Source organism: Colobus angolensis, unplaced genomic scaffold, assembly GCF_000951035.1.
Source record: "Colobus angolensis palliatus isolate OR3802 unplaced genomic scaffold, Cang.pa_1.0 Scaffold142, whole genome shotgun sequence".
Lineage (NCBI taxonomy): Eukaryota > Metazoa > Chordata > Mammalia > Primates > Cercopithecidae > Colobus > Colobus angolensis.
The window spans coordinates 2245096-2267752 of NW_012114511.1; the positions used below are offsets into that span (position 1 = coordinate 2245096).

Below are 22657 nucleotides of genomic sequence, written 5' to 3' on the forward strand. Positions count from 1 at the left end.
ATTGTTATCTTTAAGAGCTAGGTTGGAAACTTGTGGCTATCAGAAAAACATAATATGGTGGTAAACAATGAGCCCGTGCCAGTGTTTTGATAAACTTCAGAGAGCTAAGCCTGCTTGAGAAAAAGAGAGGAGAAAATGTGTGAGGACATTAATTCTTTCACTTTGGAAAAATCCCGTCAGTGAGGGCTGTGATCTCAGTAAAGGGCTATATTCTCTGAGTACTGAAAGCATGGGAAAATTTAGCTTAAAGTGTGTGGATGGACACATGTGTGGAAGTGTGGGGTGTGCATTTTTTATTTTTTCAAAGGAAGCCTGACCTTTCAGTGGACATTGAATTTAGGTTAAGAACACACTATAATGTAAGGGTAAGAACACAAGTTCCAGAAAAGCCTTCAGATCCCTGTTCTGTCATCTATTATCTGTGTGGCCTTAGGCAAGGTACTGAGCAGATCCAAATCTCAAATTTTCTCACCAGCAAAGGAAATAACATTATTTGGCTGTTAGAGGGCTTAAACATAAGTATAAAGTGCTTACCACAATTCACAAATTAAGCGCCTTATATAGACTGTCCTGTGCCATAAATCATCTGTTTACTATTTTAAACTTTGTATATTATGGTACATATGTACAGTGGACAACATTTTAAAAAGAAAGAGGTAGATTCATTTGACATTTGTCAGTCATCGAGAATCTAGACAAAAAGACTTCCTGTAACTTCCATTTTACTTGGGCAAGATAGACAACAAACAAAAAAGGTAGGTAAATTAATATATTAGAAGGTGATATATGATATGGAGAAAAATAAATAGGATAAGGTAGGTAGGAAGTTCGGGGGAAGGTTTCCTGAGAAGGTGACATTTGTGCAAAGATTTAAAGACTGAATGGCCCCATGGATGTCTGGGGAAGAGGGTCCTGGCCAAGGGGATAGTCAGTGCCAAGCCCTGAGGCAGTGGTGTGAAGGGCACATTTGGGGAGCCCCAGGAAGACCTGTGTGCCTGGAGCTGAGCACACAAGGATCAGAGCAGCAAAAGAAGGGGACAGACACGTAACAGAGGACCAGATTGTGTTGCCCTGCAGGTCACTGAAAGGACTTTAACTTTTCCTCTTAATCTAAACAAGATGGAATGTCTTGAACAGGGGATTACATAATCTGATTTACATTTTACAGCATCAGTTGGACTACCATGTGCAAAAAAAAGAAGGTAAGGACCAGGAGGTCAATTAGGAAGCTATTACAAGACAAGACAAGGATGTCTTAAACCTCTGGGATGGTTCCTCTGTGGAGGTGGTAAGAAGTGGTTATATTTGAAACTATGTTTGAAAGTGGAACCAATATGATTTGCTGATGAGTTATATGTGGCATGTAAGAGAAAAAGAAGGTTGGTATATTTTTGTTTTCTGGCTATTTATTCAGCAAATGGAAGTATAGAGTTGCAGTTAATTAAAATAGCAAACACTGCAGGAGGAAAGAGCAGATTTCAGGGGAAGATTAGTAGTTTGTTTTGGGACAAACTTGCTTGATACGCCTAGGGGCATCCAAGTGGAAATGCTAAGTAGTCATTACATATTTAAGTCTGGAGTTCAAGGAAGCAGGTAGGCAGGTTAGCTGGTGATAGACAGACAAATACGCACATACATAGATAGGTCTACATGTACTTACGTGAAAATATATGTATGATATATAAAAGGCAGGGTGCAAAACATTATGTAGAATATAATCCCAATTATGGGTGAGTAAAGTTAAAAAATTATTATATACATATAAAAATAATTGAAGGCATATGCAAAAAAATAAAATAAAAATAACCAAACTGGAAAGATGGATTAAAGACTTAAATGTAAAACCTAAAACTATAAAACCTTTCCCAGAAAACCTAAGAAATGCCATTCTAGGCACAGACCTTGGCAAAGATTTTATGAGAAAGATGCCAAAAGCAATTGCAACAAAAACAAAAATTGACAAATGGGACCTCATTAAACTAAAGAACTTCTGCACAGCAAAAGAGAGTAAATAGACATCAACAGAGTAAATAGACAACCCACAGAATGGGAGAAAATATTTGCAAATTATGCATCTGATAAAGATCTAATAGTCAAAATCTATAAGGAACTTAAATTAACAAGTAAAAAACAAACAACCCCCTTAAAAATGGGCAAGGGACATGAACATTTTTCAAAAGAAAACATATACATGGCCAACAAGCATATGACAAAATGCTCAACATCACTAATCATTAGAGAAACACATATCAAAACGACAACGAGATACCAGCTCATATGAGTTGGAATGGCTGTTATTAAAAAGTCAAAAAATAGCAGATGCCGGCAAGGCTGCAGAGAAAAGGGCAGACTTACATACTGCTGGTGGGACTGTAAATTAGTTCAGCCACCGGGGAAAGCTGTTTGGCAATTTCTCAAGTAATTTAAAACAGAACTACCATTTGACCCAACACTCCTATTATTGGGTATATACCCAAAGGAATATAAATTGTTCTACCATAAAGACACCTGCATGTGTCTGTTCATCACAGCACTATTCACAATAGCAAAGACATAGAACCAACCTAAAAGCCCGTCGGAGGTAAACTGCATAAATAAAATGCGGTACACATATACCATGGAATACCACACAGCCATAAAAAAGAGTGAGATCACATCCTTTGCAGCAACATGGATGGAGCCGGAGGCCATTATCCTAAGCAAACTCATGCAAGAACAGAAAACCAAACGCAGCATCACCTTACTTATAAATGGGAGCTAAACACTGAGTACACACGGACACAAAGAAGGAAACACTAGATACCAGGGCCTACCTGAAGGTTGAGCGTGGGAGGAGGCTGAGGATCAAAAAATTACCTACTGTGTATGCTTATTATCTGGGAGATGAAATAATCTGTACACCAAACCCTCATGACTTGCAATTTATCTATAGAACCAACCTGCACTTATACCCCTGAAACTAAAAGTTAAAAATAAAAAGAATGTATGTTAATTTTGTAAATTAAAAAAAACAAACAAACAAAAAAACAGTAAGGGCAGGAGAAGAGTGCTGTCTGGGCAAACTATCAAAGCCATTAATCTCCAGCACAAACCTCTATCCCATTCACTGAACTCTGGTTCCGACCCCAGCTACCCTTTGCCTCAGCTTATCCTTCTTTCTCGGTTCACCTTTAGCTTTCCCCAATCACTTGCTATCAAATAGACTTCAGAGGACCAGGAAAACCTGTGGCGCACTTTCCCAGAGTTGAACTCACAGAAGAGGAAGAATCTGAGATCAAAGTCAAAGTCAGCAGTTACCTCAGAGTCCTGACAAATGAGTTTTTCTTCTTTGATGCAGTTGCCAATTTAATTCTCAAGCATTTTTTTTAAGGTCATGACATTTAGAATAACAAGGCCCTAAAAATTAAATATTCCTTTATGTGCTTAATTTCTGACCCGAATATAGTACTGAATGACAAGTGAATGAAGCTGAATAGGTATAGAAACGTTCGTATAAACTGCTTTTAAATTGCAAGTTTGCAAGCCCAAGGCTTTCACTCTCTTACACAACGGGCATTAAAGAAAAGTGTTCTTTCCTGGATGCAAAGATAAATCTCCATTTTTCTAGGAGCCTCTGCAGCAGGATTCTTTCAGGAATTTTCCATTGAGACATTACAGCTAGGAGGAACTCCTTACCCCATTCTCTTTTGTACCGCCTCCTGTTCCCTTTTATACACATTTTTCCAGCTCCACTTGTGATAAGTAATGGAATTGGACAACCGTCTGTCAACCCAAGACAGTTTCCCCCAGAATCTAGCCCTCAGGTTGAAAACACCGTTTGAGAAAAGAAAATCACTGTAGACTATTTTTCTACTGTTCTAAATAGCTCAGCTGGAGGGAAGTTGTTATTTCCTCTTTAGCACGCCCTGTTGGAAAAACTTGCAGTTCTCTTTCCTCCCCTCCTGCACCAAACCTGCCCCCATCCTGCTCCTGCCTCCCAGCTCATGCCAGGCCAGTATGGGGGTAACAGTTCCACAGCCTTCTCCATAATTTCTTAGGCTGGAGCCACATCCCTTTCTAATCTAATCTGTGCCAACAGAAGAAAAGGAGCTGTCCTTGGAGAGTGTTCTGTTCTGTTTCCTCTTCTAGAGATAGAGTGGAGGGGGCGGGTGGGAGAGCGTCTGTAGGATGCCATTCTAAACCTTGCTGGTTTGGGAGTGTGGTGGCATTCTCCGCCTGATGGTTAATACTGTAATATGTGGGCAAGTGACTTCAGATCCAGGAGAAATGAAACTTAACTCCCACCATACAGACCTGCCACCATCTTCAGGCTAAAGATGCTGCTGACTGTGACCGAGGATGTACCCACACGTGATAGGAACAAACTCACCAGACCCAGGGTCAGATGAGCTGTCAGCTGACAGCACAGAAGGGTATTTTCTCAGTGAGCCTCCAGGGTTCTCTTCTGGTGAATGTGGACTGAATAAAGACCAGCGGTGGTCAAACTCTTCTCACAGATGTAATCTAAGTGGTAAAGTGTAAGAATGGAGTCACTCTGGGGGAGGCCTGAGGCCCCACCCATTTGGCCTTCCCCTGGTCCCTATGGGGAAAGCTGCAGCACCTTGGAGGAACAAAGAAGACTCCTCAACATGGTGTGATAGGGGATAAGTGAGACCCTTCTTGATCCAAAATCCTACGACCCTTCCAAGTCCTCACCTCAGGGAAGAGGAAGCTCCAAATCCTTCCTCAGATGAGGTGCAGAGAATGGGGCTGCTATGCTCAGGCCAGAAGGGAATGGTTTATGTCCCTGAAACAGGGGAAGTGGGGCAAGGCGGGCAGATGTCCAGGTTCAGAAGAGGTGGAGTATGGGCTAGCTGAAAAATCTACCTTAAAGCCTCCACTTTTGAGAGACCTCTATTTCCTCTTTAGATTTTCAAGCATTACAAATAATAATAACAACAATAATAATAATAATAATAAAGATAACACCTCATACTTTCCTCTTGGTTTTCACTGAGTACTGAAGAAAAAGCATCAGCAATGCCCTGGATCTGAAGAATTAAGGTCAGAGCTAAAAAGTGACTTTACTGACCGGGCTGACTGTTGGGTCCTAAAAAATACCAAGAGAAACTGGGAGAGACCTTTCCTGAAATGACTCAGAAAAAATGCACAGAACCCCAGGCTCAACGCAGAGATTTCAATTTCATCTCCCTCTTTTAAACTGTGTTTTCCTTTATTTATTTTTTGTTTTTGTGGATAACCATTGCTTCATACTCTTGAGGCTGGACTGACTTTATGGAGATGAGAGAGATAAGGCAATGAAGTCACCTGCCCATGTCAGGAGGTAATTTAGAGGAGTAGTAGGAAATATTCAGAAATTTTAAAGGATGGTACCACCTTCCACCATCTCTTCAGGGGACATGCCAAAGGAGAGATGCCAGATAAACAAAGAGAACAAAAAAATAAAATAATCATCCACTTGGCTTTGACTTCTGGAAAAAAAAAAACAAACCATATGAAACTTAAAGGTGAGACAAGAGACTTCTGATTTGCCAGAGCTGGATATGTTGTAACTCAAAAGACCAAAGGCTGGAAGAGGCAGAGAAGCAGAGCACACTAGGAGATTGGAAGAGAGTGAGTTAGACCAGCCTCATACATCCTCCATGCTGACATCCAGTGTTGACCAAAGTGGGGCTACAAGAAGTAAACCTCTGAGAAGGAGAAGATCATGCAGGTGAGTGTCAGATTCTGCTCTCCATAATTCTCCCCACCTCTCACCCAGTTCTGGACCCTAGGTTGGGAAGAGGTGATTCTGAAACCTGACACAGGTGGGAAACCCTGGCAGTAAAGAGGACCTGTGTTTGGCTACCAGCTTGAAAGCCAATTTAAGGCAAGCCTCATAAAACTGAGCTCTGCATTGAGTAGAAATGGTTGCCAGTCACCTCTAAAAGAACCTAGTGCATATCTTGGTCTAACAAAACAGATCCATGAAGAGAAGGCTTGAGGCAGCAACCTTACCACAGTCTTTCTTGATGCCAGAAAACCACAGAAGGGCCTCCTCAAGTTTTCTGTGCCCCTGCATAGGGCCAAGAAGAAGCTGAGAGGGCTAGTAAAACCAGAGGAGTTTAACAGAGAAGAAAGAGGATTCACCATGACCTTAGTGGACAAGGTGAGTACAGGTCTCTCAGTAGACACAGTGAGAATGAACACCACTGGCCTAACTGAAGATGTTAAGAACTCCATCTAAGTGGATGGATCCCAAAGAAAGAGAAAACACCAGGAAAAGCCTCCCACCCACACTGCTGCTCATAAGCCCTCAGCCTACCTCTACTTCCTGGAATTCAGGTACAGCCCAGCATTAACAGAATTGACCTGGGAGTGGCTTTATAAAGGTTTCACCTCAGAAATGAGGTTGAAAATAGAGGTAAGGTTGAAAATAAAATATCAACACAACAGTTTGTGTGTGTGTGTACGTGCGAGTGTGTGTATTGCCACAGTTTTTACGGACAAGCATTTATAAGACTGTAAACTCTCATTTCTGCAATAGGCACAGAAATAAGACAGCTCCTCCCACAGTCGAGAGCCATAATGTGTCTCAGAGGCCAGGACTGCCTGTGGACACCACGCCCACTGCCTGCAGCTTCTGGAAGAGGCTGCTGACAGGTGAGGGGATTTAGACTGTATGCTCATCTCCTCTTCCTCCCTCTCTCCACAGCTAAGTTGCCAACTGAAAGTTGCCTTTTATTTCACCTCTGATCTCTCCCTTGTACTCATGCCCTCCTCTTCATTTGAACTGCCACCACCTCAGGTCAGCCCTGTTGACTGTCACAAATTATTGTGAGAGCTGCATGGAAAGAGGTGTCAAATCAAAGGAAAAGGTCAGCCTTCCCTTGCTCAATTTTGTCCAGGTAAGGCATTATTACTTAAGTGTTTCATTTCACAGAATGACTCTGGGAATTTATCAATGCCTTCACTCCCCCGAATGTGTTCTTATCCAATAGGAAAACACTGTCAAATCCATATTAGATAGTTTGGCCAGGCCTCGTAGCTCACACCTGTAATCCCAGCACTTTGGGAGGCCGAGGCGGGCAGATCACATGAGGTCAGGAGTTCAAGACCAGCCTGGCCAACATGATGAAACCTCATCTCTACTAAAAATATAAAAAATTAGCTGGGCGTCATGGTGGGCACCTGCAATCCCAGCTACATGGTGGGCACCTGCAATCCCAGCTACTGAGGCAGGAGAATCGCTTGAACCTCGGAGGCAGAGGTTGCAGTGAGCCGAGATCACACCACTGCACTCCAGCATGGGTGACAGAACAAGATTTCATCTCAAAAAAAAAAAAAAAAAAATCCATATTAGATAGTTAAACGTTCTACCCTAATAGGTGATTATTTTCTCCTGCATTAGGATACTGTTGGTACTGTCATAAATTAACTACCACCAACAGGTAGCTTCTGCTTCCCCTCATGCTTACATGAAAACTCTGCTCTAAGTCAGAGCCTAGAAACGAGATCTTTAACAATGAAGGACAGTCTTAGAACCTCATGGAAAGAATCGTACCAAGTTTGAACTACTGACACTTCAAGTAACAGACTCATTGGTGCAGGCTTCCGAGGTTATATTTCTTAGATAACTTCCAAAGGGTGTTCATAAAAGCAAACTGTTGACCCAATATCTGGTGGAGCAAAAATAATTATACTGGACTGAAGGAACGGATGAGGAAATAGAATTTCAGTTGTTTTGTAATATTGTTGGTATTATTTTTAATGTTCTATTTTCTGATATCATGTAGTTTTTACTGTTTTTTCCTGATCTTTCTCTCACTGTTAACTTAGTAGTCTGTGCTTTTGTAAGCATTTTGAAGTGAAAGATTTTTTTTTTTTTTTGAGACGGAGTCTTGCTCTGCCACCCAGGCTGGAGTGCAATGGCCGGATCTCAGCTCACTACAAGCTCCGCCTCCCGGGTTTACGCCATTCTCCTGCCTCAGCCTCCCGAGTAGCTGGGACTACAGGCGCCCGCCTCGTCGCCCGGCTAGTTTTTTGTATTTTTAAGTAGAGACAGGGTTTCACCGTATTAGCCAGGATGGTCTCGATCTCCTGACCTCGTGATCCGCCCATCTCGGCCTCCCAAAGTGCTGGGATTACAGGCTTGAGCCACCGCGCCCGGCGAAATGAAAGATTTTTAAATGGTAATCTTGTGCTCACTGACCTTTCAGAATTCAGGAATAACTCTGTCTGAGTCTCTTTACTTTTAATGGCAATGGGGTTACTTGTATAGATTCAGTGAGAATCTGTTCTCATTTTTACACATAAATAATTGAACAAATGGATGGCACAGTCAAGGCCACACCTGGAGTGTCAATCTCATCTGCTTACATATGAAGCACATCATTAAGAAACAAGGGTTGTTCTTTATTTGCAAAATCATGAGGCCCTCCCAGAAACTTGGACTGTTACCTTATAATGGCAGACTTGGAGGCCATCTCTTTTAAGGAGAGATGCATTCACCCCCATTTATAGATGTTACAGGCAAAACAGTGGCAATGGCATTCTTTTATTTATTTATTTATTTATTTATTTTTGAGATGGAGTCTCATTCTGTTGCCCAGGTTAAAGTACAGTGACTCACTGCAACCTCCACCTCCCGAGTTCAAGCGATTCTCCTGCCTCAGCCCCCTGAATGGCTGGGACTACAGGCACCAGTCACCATGCCTGGCTGATTTTTGTATTTTTGGTAGAGACGGGGTTTCATCATTTTGGCTAGGTTGGCCTTGAACTCCTGACCTCCAGTTATCTACCCACCTCGGTCTCCCAAAATGCTGGGATTACAGGTGTGAGCCACCACACCTGGCTAGCAATGACTTTCTTAGTTTGGTTTCCTAGCCTCAGAATAAAAGCAATAAATAATATAAATAGAATAAGAGAGGTTTCTGAAATTTCCTAAGATTTTTAAGAAATCTCTAACAGAAGTTAATTTTCTGGGCTATGTAGCTGCTTAACACCACATGGCTTTAGATTTTCTGACCAGACTACAAAGAGGCTTATGTATATCAGTTAACTTTTATTACTGCATTTATAACTAAATGAATCAGGCCTAACCGCAATGAGATTAGCTTTTTAGAAATCGAGAATAATCATTGGAGATTATTTATAAGCACAGTGTTTCATGGTTTACAGCATCCTTCCACATCCTGACTGAAACCTCCTAAAGAGCCTTTAAACACAATATTCCTGAAGTCACCATGATCACATTTAGATTTGAAATCTTCATCATCTATTTGCCCTGGAAAAGACAACATGGCTTACAGAGTCAAATAGATAAACACTCACACCCCATTCATTCCACTCCATTACAAATCACTCCTAGATTTAAAAACATAAGCATACACACACACGTGTGGATGCACACACACACACGTGCACACACACAGAGAAATGAGTTACAGCTGAGAAAGTCCAATTCCACAGAAGGCAAATTCGAACGTCTATCTTCGGTCTTACCAAGGAAGGCTCAAAAAGAGGCTGAGACCAGTGGGACAACATTACTTTCTCCATCATGAAAATATTCAAATGAGCCCAACCTTTCCTGCCCCTCTCAGCCATGGAAGAGAAGCAGCTACCCCTAGGGAGGTATTCTCTTTCATCTGTCCCCTGGCTCTGTGCTGCCTTACAAGCAGAATATATTAATAAGGAAATACTTTAGGAGAGAACTCTCTCCACTGTGGTGACATCTCTGCAGTCTCTGTTTTGATATTTGGCCTTGAGAAGTTCAAAGGATTCGAAAGATTTGAGTTCAAGAAAGACCAAGATGTACCCCAGGGCCGGTCCTGGTCTTAGATGCTGAAAAACATACTCCTCCCACACCAAAAGTGATTATGACCTCTGAAAGAACCTAGTGGATATCCTGGTCTAACAGGATTATTTTCAAGGCTCTTGTTCTTCTTTGTAATGGTAGTTGAAGGCAAGTCAGTTTAGGGTCCCTAAATCTGGAGTACTTACTTGTCATGTCTGCTCATTTCTCCGGTTTGTTCCTGGTGCCTGGGACAGAGCTTGGCCACATCAACCCTCTGTGACCCCCCCATTCCTGCCCAGGAATTTTCTGGAGGAGTCCCCCACTCACCACTCCTTTCTGCCTTGTGCTTTGGTGGCTCAGGCTCTGGGAGACATGGACAGGGCCCATCACAGAGGGTGGTGAGGCTTTTGCCAGTAGAACAAGCATGGAACTCCAATTTGCACTGCAAAAGAGAGACACAACAGGTCTTAAGAATGCAGCCACAACAGACTCCCTACTCCGCCTCCTTTCAGTGCCCTTTGCTTCACAAAAGCAGACAAAGCAGGGAGAGGTCCACCTCAAGTAGTGGTCTCAATTACAGAATACTGAATAAGAAATGGCCTTTTATATTTTACCAAAGGCAGAGGATAACTTCTAAAAACACTGTGGAAGCCCTAGAAGACTTCCTTTAATGATGGTAAACCCTACTGTCACTATTTCTAAAATAAAATTATTAATATGAAACTTAACACCCGTAGAGTCCTATGTGGTCCAGGAACCCCCTCCACTTACTTTGAGGCATCTTGTCCACACTCCTCCCGTGTGGAGGCAGCACTGCTGGAATACCACTCCCGGTCCCTCTCAGCCTGCTCACATGCTCTTCCCGAGAGGGAAGAGGAGCCATCCCTTTAGTAAGTCTGTATGGCAATCTGAGGCTCAGCCCCTTCCCCTTGGGAGCAACAAGGAGTGAATGCTCTTGCTTCCATTGTCCAAAACCTAAGTTTCCACGGGTCTTGCCCCATCAGAGGATGCCTGTGGTCTAACTAGCTTGTGACTCCGTGGAAATGGTTACCTAATTCTAGGATTAAATATTAGAAGCCCATAATCCACATTCTCTTGTCAACCCTTTATCAGTAGCAGTGGTAATATTTTAGTCATTTTTCTATCAGCTCTTTACTCTTAAGTCTCAATGAATTCCCAGAACACAGGCAGGAGACAGGAATGTTATTAGTAGGTGCAAAAGACCACAACAATTATCAGCATTTTTATTATTCCTACATGATGGAAGAAGAAATTGAGACTCAGGCTGAATAACTTGCAAAAGATCACAAAGCTCAGGGCCAAGCACTTAATGCATTCCACAACACTGTGTAGACGGGGTTTCAGAATACAGACATCCCATACTGAACTGTGTGTGGCTAATTATGCAACTTTGCTATTGGCCTGGATCTGTGTTGTCTGCGAGTTTACTCCTTTTTTGTCTGTAAATTTCTCAAGATCAAGGCCGCTGTGTAATCGGTCCTCTGCAAAGACCCACAGGCCGAGGACCACATGCGTATCTGGTGGAGGTTCAAAGGAAAAAGAGATAGGTGAAATTTAATGAGCACCCACTGTGCGTGCAGCTCTTATCAGGTGCCATGGGGAATCTTTTAAATGAAAGAAAAGAGGAGATACAGTCCATGCCCTTGGAAAACACAAATGCACACCTTTGAAAAAAGTCCACTAGCATTTGCAAAGCCACACACATGAGTGCAGATAAATACTGGCTCATTGTGAGAGGACAAGCTATTCAGTCCCTATACCGATTAGAAACGGAGGGAAAGAGTACTTTAAACCTGGTTCTAAATGTACTGAAGTCACTCCCGTGTCACTCCAATGATCACCCATATAGTCGCTGGCTGCCTGTTCAGGGAGAGGGCAACAGAGCAAACCTACAGAGTGCTGGCTTCCTCCTGACACAAAACTCCCTCTTGTGCATATGTGTTCAGTGCCTAGTACGTGCCCAGCATGGCAGCAGGCATTGAGGGGGCTATACAAAAACAAGTCATTGCCCATATCTCACACATCAACTGAGCTGATGAAGCAAAGAAGGGTGTGTCCTTGTAAAGTCATGTGGATGTGACTCTGAGGTGAGGCAGGATACATGTCTCTGTAGGGATGGGGTGCAAAAGAGGCCCTCAGGTATGTGGTGTGCCTACAGACAGCACGTGGACTGAAGGTGAGCCGAGTGGAACCCTGGGAAGGCAGCAGGCAGGTCACTAGCATGAGGAGCTTCCTTTCACTCAGCACAGCGTGTGTACACGTGCGCACGGCTAGACACAGCTGCCATGACTGGCCTGCTGCCTCCTCCTCCTCTTCTGGGCTAGTTCTCCGGAACAATCCTCTGTTTCAGACTAGTGGTTCTCCGGCTCATTAACAGAATCCTTAAAGCTAATTTAGGGGGGAAAATATATTTTTATGTGTCCATTTATTTTATAAAGTCAAAATTATTACCTCTATTTATCATAAAGCCTTACCATGCTATTGCTATTACTGCCTGACTGTATCTGTGACAGACCGTGAAACTCCCCCTCTCCACCCCACTCTCTTCTCTCTCTGAGAGGAATCCACACTTCTGCTCCAGGCCCTGTGTCTTGCAGCAGCACCTCCCTGTAGGAGGGTCAACTTTCCCACCTGCTCTAGGTGCATGCTCACTCCAACCAGTGGTGGTTAGTAGGAGGGATGCAAGCCAGGTTTGAGCAGACATGTCAAGAATCACTGGTTTCATCACCTCTCTTGCTCTTCTCTACCATGAAAATGATGTGCCAGATAAGGGCTGCTCCCTGTTGCTCAGGACCCAGAAGGCAGAGAACATGAAACAGAGCTGAAGTGTTCTGAACAGAGCCACAGCTAACACACATTGTGAACACGGAAATAGGGTTTACCATAATAAGTCAATGATGTTTGGGGATTATTTGTTATTACAGTGTAACTTAGAAAACTCTGACCAACAGAATGACTTACTTCCTACTAGACCATGAAGGCCTTAACAGCAAGAAAAGGTTTTAGTAACTGTTTTATCCTTGGCATGATATGACATACACAGAGCCCTAGCATAGAGTAGGTGTTCAATAAACAGCTGCTGAATGACAAAGGCAGAAAGAAGGGAACCACGATTCACTTTGCTGCTCTGGACCTCTGTTCCAGTCCCTGGGTGCTGACCAATCTGCCTGCACAAGGAAGGAGGTGCTGGAGCTCAGTACTTGACACATTCATCCTAAACCATCCTTTACCCATGTCTACACCCTGAGACACCTCTTTGAGCTCCACATTCAGTACTCTGACCCTCAGCCTCCCTGCTCACCCCAGCCTATCATTGGAGTATGAGCCTCTCTGGGTGGCCTTGCCATGACTGCGGGCCCTGTGGACTGTAATTCCTGGAACTCCACTTTCTCGGCTGGCCTGCAGCATCCCCTCTCCTGTCCAGCCCTGGTGGCCATCTCTGCAGGCAGCCCAGTCTCCTCCCTAGCCACAGAAAGACACCACCAGAGAAAACAGTACTTGTCTCATCTGCATCAGTGAAAATCCAAGTTCAAGGGCACAGATCTATTTTTGTTTGTTTGTTTGTTTTTACCTTTCAGGACAATATGTGGCATTTCAATGAAGCCCAAAAGGCTGCATAATTTCTTTCTTTTTTTTTTTTTTTTTTTTTTTTTCAGGAGACAGGGTCTCACTCTGTCACCCTGGCTAGAGTGCAGAGGCATAATCATAGCTCACTGCAGTCTTGAACTCCTGAGCTCAAGCAATCCTCCTGCCTCAGCCTCATGGATAACTGGGACTACAGGCATGTGCCACCATGCTTAGCTATTTTTTTTTAATGTTTTGTAGAGATGGGGTCTCACTATATTGTCCAGGCTGGTCTCAAACTCCTAGGCTCAAGCCATCCTCCCACCCCAGCCTCCTGAAATGCTACAATTACAGGCAAGAGCCACCATATCCAGCCATAATTCCAAAGCTCAAAACAGGCTATTTAGAGATACATATACATGTGGTAAAAGCTCCCTTAAAACCTGGCAGGGGAGGGGACCATGACAAATACCATGAAGATAGGGGTCACCTCCCCAGGGGAGGCAGCAGGATTGGTCAGAGAGGAGCCCAGAGGAAGCATCACAAACATTGATCATGTTTCATTTTATAAAGTAAGCATTAGATTCTGAGGCTTTTGTTCTGTTACTAAGCTTGACAACTTCTATAAATAATATATACATTTTTATGTATCAAAGACTTTATGATAAAATATAAAACAATGTTTATAGGCTCCTATGGAGGTGACAACCAAGCTAGAACCACACCTCCCAGAAGACTCCATGAGCAAGCCCAGGAGTGTGGGGAGAGCCCTCCATGCAGGGTTGACAGTGTGAAGATCTGCTCCCAAGCCCACGGCCTCCCACAGATGTTCTCTTCCCACAACACTTCTCTAATTCTCACCCTTGAAGTTACCCTTCCTATCACTTTCCCTCATCCTCCCTCCTCCCTTCTCCCAAGTTCTTTCTAGGGAAGAACAGATACAGAAGCCAAAACCTGATCACCATTCCAGCTTCACGCAGAGGACTCTATGTAAAGACTATAAATCTCAGTTTTTTTAAGCACCCAATTTCTGGCACTTTGTTACAGTAGCACTAACAAATTAATATACTTTCCATCCAGATTTTTTAAAAAGAGAGAGACTCTAAGGAATGAAGACACTTTGTCTTAGGTTTATAAAGCACAGATCTTTGCGCCAAGATGGCTCAGCTCTGCTGGAAAGAAACAAAACAAAAACTATGAAACAGCAGCCTCAGGATATGAGCAGTTGGACCTAAAGAACTTGGCCAAATTGTCAGTTGTGACGCATGCCCAGAGAAGAGGAAATATTAAAAATTCAAACCTTCATATTGATTTTATGATGAAGCAGTCAAATAAATAATTAACTCTAACTCTCTAAAGGAGGAGAGTTGAGAAACTAGGAAATAAGTTAAGGACTTTTAAACATGATACTAGAACCCATGCTCATATAAACACAAAATATTATTATAAATACAAACCCCTGGGAATTCTAGACCCTTGACTTGCTGAAACAGAAATGCCTGCCCTTATCACTGCAGAGAGAAGAAGCGGCGAGAGCCAATGATGACATGAACGGTCAGATATATCCAAAATGTTGACCTACTTAAAAATAAATGTGCTAGGAGATTTTCCAACCAATCTTTCCTTCCATTTTGCATAACACGCTAATACATTAGTTGGAATGAGTGAATGTTTTCCTGCAAATGGCCAGTAAATCTTTCTCTTCTATGATTTGTAAAGCACAGCTAACAACCTCTTTCTGGTTCATTGCTCACACAGGTCTCAACCAAGTACATTTCTCTACCACACCACACTCTGCTCTGCCTCGCATGCTTTGGGTATTATTTTTAACATTTTATTCAAACTGCTTTCTCCACTGTATTTCATCAACCTATCATCCATTTTTTAAGCCAGACTGTTGACAGTTCACAGTTGACAATTTTGTTCACAGTTGATGAATTCTGATTTGTTTTTATTTGCCCAAAATCATGTCACAGTAGGTGGGGGGAGCAATCCTGAGGCTTTGCCGGCTTTAATAATTGGGCAGGAAGTGAGTGACTGCTGACTGCACCAGTCAGATGCCAACATGCTGTTCCCGGCTGACGGGAGAATAACCACCCATTTCTGCACAGGGCTTGAGTGGCTCAGTGGTCATCTGGAAGAAGCTATGCACAGAAACAAGGGAAGGTCTTTGGTCTCATTTAGAACTTTATTGAACATCCATAAATACATGTGTTCCTTTCTGCATTTAACACATATTCACTGAGCATCTACTATGGGCCAGACCCTGTTCTAGGTGTAGAACCAGTGGGACAAAGGCCTGTTTCCATGAAGTTCACATGGCAGGCATTGGTGAGAGTCAAGGAATTAAACAAAAGAGAGAAAGAGACAGGGAATAAAGGAGAGAGAATGGTGTATTGCATGGTGTGATCAGTAAATCTTCTGGAAAGATGACATCTGAGCAGAGAACAGAATAAAGTGAGCCATGCAGCTCTCTGGGGAAGGAGGGTCTGGGAAAAAGGAAGCACAAAGGCCCAGGGTAGAAGATTCTGACTACACTTGAGAAACAGTGAGGAAGCTGGAGAGAGATAAGGAGAGTGGAAGGGACCATCTCAGCGGAACTGACGGTTGGCCTGTGTGTGGCCCAGGGCAGTCTTGCATTCTCTCACTCTTTCTTTCCCTCTGTGTGGTACACACACACTTCTATGAGTTAAGACTTCCAAATACATCAGAGCCTTAAACTTCTTTAAGACCAAGCTGCTAAAAATATAAAAGAGGAAAATGCTTTTTTTTTTTTCTACAAGAGAATAGCAGCTACAAAATTTAAGAGAAAGGCTAGAGTTAGAAAGTCACCATTTTGAAACTCTCATGTAATTAATTGAGTCAGAAAAGGACCATTTAATGTCTGCTAAAAAGTTTGGGTGAAAGTTATTAGAGAATGAAACCTTCACACAGTCTCAAAATGTCTCCTTACAGCATCGCTGTTATTATACACAGAAGAAAATGTACACTTTCAATAAAACAAATGCCAGTCACCCCTTAACAAAGGGACCAAGGGTCCAAGCTAATACCACTGGCAGTGGGACGGGCTGGCATGTGCCTCCTAATATGCAACAAAAGAAAATACACAGTAGCACCGGTGAGGCACTGATAGTAAAAAGGTTGAACCCAAGTCTATGAATGAGGAAACAGACAAATCCAAAATTGAGGACATTCTATAACAGTCTGAACTCTAAAAGCAAACAAAACAAACCTGGGGCTAGTGGATTATCATACTAGAGTAATCATTTCTAATTAAAATAAATTAAAAATCGGAAACAAATGAAATGAGCAAAAGTTAATTGAACCTTGACTAATAATTATACAAAACACATTATTCTACAAACATTTTGGGAATAATTTCTGTGATGTTAATGCGAACTATATGCTAGGTGATATTATGGAATATTCTTATAGGTATAATAATACCTACTAAGGTTAAGGTGGTTATATAAGAGAACACCCCTTTTCTTAGGGGTGAGGTGTCACAATGCTGCAAATCCTACCTAGTTCAGGGGAAAGTGTGTATGTATATACAGAAAGCAAGAGTACATGAATGTGCCAAAATACTAACAACTGCCAAATATTTTTGTTTTGCTTGTGTTTTGAGACTGAGTTTCTCTCTTGTTGCCCAGGCTGGAGTGCAGTGACATGATTTCGACTCACTGCAACCTCCGCCTCCCAGGTTCAAGCGATTCTCCTGCCTCAGCCTCCCGAGTAGCTGGGATTACAGGCACCCGCCATCATGCTTGGCTAATTTTTGTATTTTTAGTAGAGACGGGTTTCACCATGTTGGCCAGGCTGGTCTCAAACTCCTGACCTCAATGGATCTGCCCGCCTCATCCTCCCAAAATGCTGGGATTACAGATGTGAGCCACTGCAACAACTGTCAAATCTTAATGATGGTTATACAGTATTCATCGCATTATTCTTTAAATGCTCTGTACATTGAATAATTATTAAACTAATAGACAGGGGAAGAAAATTTAACTTGCTTTGCCCAGTGGTGCTAGGAGAACTCTTCCCAGAAACCACTCCTCTTTTCTCTCCCTAAACTCCTCCCTCCTCAGTGGCTTGCCACTCGCAGCTGTTGCAATGACTGTCCCTTCTGCAGCTCCCGCCAGAGGGCGGCTCTCGGGGCAGGGACTGGATCCTATTTCCTGCTATATCCAGGCTGGCTTACACCTGGTAAAGAGCTGGCCTTCAGTAAGGATTTGTTAAAGGAACAAGTGATTGAAGTTTTCCTAAAGCACAAAATTTTCTTGATTGAAATCAGCAATTAGCTTTGCTCATTTTCTCACCTTGTTTATCTTGTCAGTGATTTAGCCAACCCTTTTCCAGTGAGTGAGGAGGTAAGTTTCAGTCCAGTTCATGTAGATTGTCACAGGCTTGGTTTTAGAGGCAAGCCTGAATAAAGTTTCTCTAAACTGTGTAACAAAACCAGTGGAGAGTCTTGCCGTCCTCCAGGCAACACATCCAAGAGTGACCGGCACCGTGGAGAGGAGTGCAGCCCTGCCCTGCCCTGCATGTGCAGGCCCACCCCCGGCAGGCTCTTGGTCCCTGCTTTAAGTTCCCCAACTGCACACACAAGAGGAGCTGCCTTGGCTCACCTCCACTGTTCTCACTTCTGGGCCTTTTCCCTGTTATCTCTTCTGCCTTGGATTTTCTTAGGACTGGACACTATTTTGACGTTTTCAATTTCTGTGGGATTTTTTACTTATCTGGGATTTTGGAGAATAGTGCAGATGAAGAAGGACTTGAAGTTCCTGGGCCTGTCATCCTCTCTAGGAGATGGCTGACCCCATGGAGGGAGGACAGCCTGGTTGTACATCAGAGAGGTGGGACCACGCACAGCCTCACCAGGCAAGGCCTGAATGCAGCAGAGAGCCCAGACCTGAAGGACTCTCATTGAAGGCCCACAGTCGGGCCAGCTGCAGCCCTCCCCTCTTCCCATCTGGGCTGTGGTGCCTTTCCTCCAGGAAAGCTTTTCTCAGGCTCCTGCCTCTGTGCCCCAGGACAATTCTCTCATTGCACTCACCACTGGACAGTGCTTAACTGTTTACCTATATCTACTTCTTGAAGGAAATAGGTATCTTTGACTAGAGCCTAGCATATCACAAGTACAGGTGCTCCTCAACTTACTATGGGGTTACATCTCAATAAACCCATCTTAAGGTAAAAATATCAGAAACTGAAAGTGCATTTAATACGTCTAACCTACTAAACATCATAGCTTAGCCTAGCCTACCTTCAGTGTACTCAGAACACTCGCATTAGCCTACAGTGGGGCAAAATTATCTAAGATAAAGCCTATTTAATAATAAAAGGTAGGATAGCTCAGGTAATTGATTAAATACTGTACTGAAAGTAAAAAAAAAAAAAAAAAAAAAATGGTTGAAGGGTAGCCAAAGTACAGTTTCTACTAAATTTGTATCTCCTTTGCACCATCCTAAAGTCATACCGTTTTCAGTTGAGCCATTGTAAGTCAGGGACCATCTGTGCCTAATACATTTTTGTTTATTTATGGGATATACCTTATGTAACCCTATATGAGAGCAGGTGTTAATACATTCATTCTATAGATTAAGAAACTGAAACTAGAGAAAGCAAATGACTGCCTTGGCAACACAAGGTGAGTAAGTAACAGATTTTAATTTTTTTTTTTTTTTTTTTGAGACAGAGTTTCACTCTGTCACCCAGGCTGGAGTGCAGTGGCATGATCTCAGCTCACTGCAAGCTCTGCCTCCCGGGTTCATGCCATACTCCTGCCTCAGCCTCTCAAGTAGCTGGGACTACAGGTGCCTGCCACCATGCCTGGCTGATTTTTTTGTATTTTTAGTAGAGACAGGGTTTCACTGTGTGTTAGCCAGGATGGTCTTGATCTCCTGACCTCGTGATCCACCCGCCTCGGCCTCCCAAAGTGCTGGGATTACAGGCAAGAGCCACCGTGCCCGGCCCCCGCAGATTTAATTTTTAATCCAACCCCTTCACTTCTCCCTAGTCCAGTGCTATGTGTAATGACTCACAGACTTCTACAACAGTGAGGGGTTTGGCAAAGCCTTTACAGGCATCCTAGGAAGACAGAAAGGAGAGGGAAATTATGAGAGAGCTGGGGAAAGGGAGAGAGAACAGGAGGTGCCCTGCTGGCGGCTGTATGGTGCTGACCTGCAGGGAAGAAATGGAGTCAGCCAAATACAACCCTTGCTTGTCAACTGTGACTTGTCACTAGTGATAGTGACGTTATTCAAAGCCACTTTAACATGTCGCAATCAGCTAATCCAACTTACAGAAGTGAAGCTGATCAGCTCTCAGACCTGAATCAGGTGATGTGGCCACCTTCTGTGTTCCAGAAGCTGACAGCAGCCAGACTTAGCCTCTCCTGGAGGCGTAAAGGCCTGCAGCTATTCCTAGCTAACAGATTAACTGTCAAGTGTGATCATCAGAGCTCTCCCAAGCAGTCCAGAGTAGCCCAGCCAGGGCCTCAGAAGACGGTTCTGTTCATAGGATCTGACCTTTGACTCCCACCTGATGCAAGTTCCTTGAGAGAGCTGTCCATGCTCATATATCCCAAGGCCACAGATAAGCTGTACCTCGAAAGTGGACAGGAAGAGCTTGCTGAAATAAATTCATCATCTTCCCAGAAACTCTAGGAAGTTGGAGACTATCACTTTCATTTTACAGATGAGAAGAAAAAAAGGGTAAGAAAGGAAAGAACACAAATAAGAATGTAAGAAGAAGACAGCAAGAAAAGAAAGTTGTAGAGGAGGCATGGCAGAGGAGAGGATGGAAGAAAAGAGAGAAGAAATACAAGGAGGAGAACAGAGATGCTTCAAGTATTAAAAAAAGCACAAAACATCCCAAAGAGACCTGGGAGGTGCAAGAGGCAATGTGGGAGCAGAGACCTTGTTCACATGTCTCTCGCCCAGCCTAGGTATGTGGGCTCAGGCAGCGCTAGGAGAAAGGAAGAGGATGTTCTGAGGGGCTGGCACCTGCTTAAAATTAAAATGTCTCTGCAGCTATAAATGCCCTCGAGATGCCTGTCTCTCCAGCTGTCCTGGTTTCCTTGGAGGGGACCCAGCCCACACTAAGCCTCCTCTCCATGCTGTCTGTTCCCCACTGGCTGGGGCAGTTTACTCCACAGACAGAGTTCACCGGAGGTGGAGGGCAAGTTGAGGTGGCACCTGCCTGGCAGCATTCCTGGCATATGGTAGACAATTAATCTTTGCTCCTTCCTCCATCCCCCAAAGCCCACATTCATTCTTCTCTTCCTCCAATAGCTTCTCCACGCCAGAGTGATCTCTGTAAAATGCAAATGTGTTTGTGACACCCTACCCCAGCTTACAACCATTCCTTGTATCCCGCTACCCTCAGACAAAAAGTAAAGATTTTTAGCCCAGCAGAAAAGGTCCCCGGAGATCTGTACCCCACATATCTCTCCACCCACATCTCTTATGTCTCTCCAAACACATGCTTACTGTGACCCAGCTTGCAGACCATGCTCACTCCCCCTCTGTCTCCTTGGCCATGTCCCTCGAGGCTTCCTCTTGGATGCTTTGCTTTGTCTACAGTTCCCCCTGGAGCCTGCAGTAGATATCCCTAAGTACTTCTAGCACCTGCCCACCTCTAACACTCTGTCTCTTGCCCTGTACTTCAATGACAGCTTTCTTGCCTCTCTCTCTTATGAGCTCCATGAAGACTAGGTTTTAATTCACTTGGTTAGCCCCAGTGCCTAGAAAAGAATCTAAAAACGAGTATGTACTAAATAAATGTTGGACAGCTATATAGATGCATGGGCAGGAGGATGGAGGGACAGCCCCACCCATCTAACCACCTGCTGAGCAATCAACATAGCTCTGTTGTCATCTCCAAAGCACTTGGCCAAATGAAGTCATCTCTCACTAGCCATCTCCAGGCTGTGATACTCCTTGGCTCCATGAGTAGCATCTGGACTGTCACAGTCCAACAGGTGCAAAGCTCTGACTGTCTCTCCTACCATCCCATCTGATTCTCCCCACTTAGTGGAATGTTGTACCAAAGATCTCAAACTAACCTTTCCCTCTCAAGCCCTGATCAAAGCTCAAGTCCTCCCTTTTGATGCTGGTCGCCATCTGGTACTGATGCTGCTTCTTCAACAACACTGCCCTGACTCTTCAACATGCAACAATCCTTCCGTAGCTGTCTTCTCCCTCCTCCCTGTCCCTGCTTTACTCTGATGTTGCCCTCATCTGAATACCTCTTTCCTTCCTCATCCCAAACCTTCCCCACCCAGGCGTGTCCTCCTCTGGACACTACCCTGACTACTCCTCCTCCCGCAGAGCCCCCTTGGCTCCAGTGACATTTCCAGCCCACCCCACTCAACCACACACAGTCCCATGCCTGCTCTTCTGGTTTCCTCTTACCCTCTAATATTTTCTTCCCAATTATAATTTAGCTGCTAGACTTCAGGATATTTGTGTCATATGCCTGTGGATTCTTCATAATACAGATACGAGCACTAAGTATATTTCTGTTCTTCACAGTGCTGGTAGAAATGGCTTCTAAGTCTTCATAATGTATATAAGGTTTAATATAACTAATCATGAACCTGGCATTGTGCTAAACGTTTTACCTATATTTTCTCCTTTCATTTTCACCCCAGCCCCTATATGATAAAAATGATAACAACATCCATCCTACACATGAAGAAACGGAGGCTCACAGATGTCGTTTGGCCAATGAAAGCCAGCGCTAAGTTGCGAAGCCTGAGTCCAAATCCAGACTATGTGACTCTAAAGTCTGTGCTCTTAAGAGGTTAATTACGTAGTCTCAAGCCAAAATGTTTTCTGATGTTTGCTCAGGTCACGTGTTTTCACAGTGTTCAGGACTGTGCTGACCATGGTCTTCTGTGTCCGCTCGTGGTACCTGCAGGAACCATTATCTTCCACACAAAGCCAAGTCACACAAATGGTAGGGAATTCTCTGAGAACTGTACCAAGGGAGTGCGCGCTCAGTCACAGTGTCCCTCCCAGATGTCTCTGTAGGACCCCTGCCATGATCTCACTGAAGCAAGGGCTTCTCCTTCCCAGATGCACCCCAGGCATGCAGAACACAGCCAGCACACAGTAGGTGTCCTTTAATTATTTCTTGAATAAAAGAATGAATGAATGAGATGGAAAGCAAGCCCCACAAAGCCCTGCCACACCTGTCACCAAGAAGGAACAAGTTTCTTGGTGAAAAGAGTAAAGGAAACTACAGAAAATCTAAGTAGCTGTATCAGAACATTTCACAGCCACCAGAAGG

General features: G+C 43.7%; 1 protein-coding gene across 1 annotated transcript in view; it reads right to left on the reverse strand.

Annotated features, from left to right (window-relative positions):
* Positions 1-22657, reverse strand: part of SPOCK1 (sparc/osteonectin, cwcv and kazal-like domains proteoglycan (testican) 1) — a 527842-nt gene that overhangs the window by 79833 nt on the left and 425352 nt on the right. Inside the window, exon 7 of the mRNA XM_011935272.1 lies at positions 10103-10217. Within this exon, the coding sequence (XP_011790662.1) occupies positions 10103-10217 (115 nt within the window). The remainder of the gene's footprint in view (positions 1-10102; positions 10218-22657) is intronic.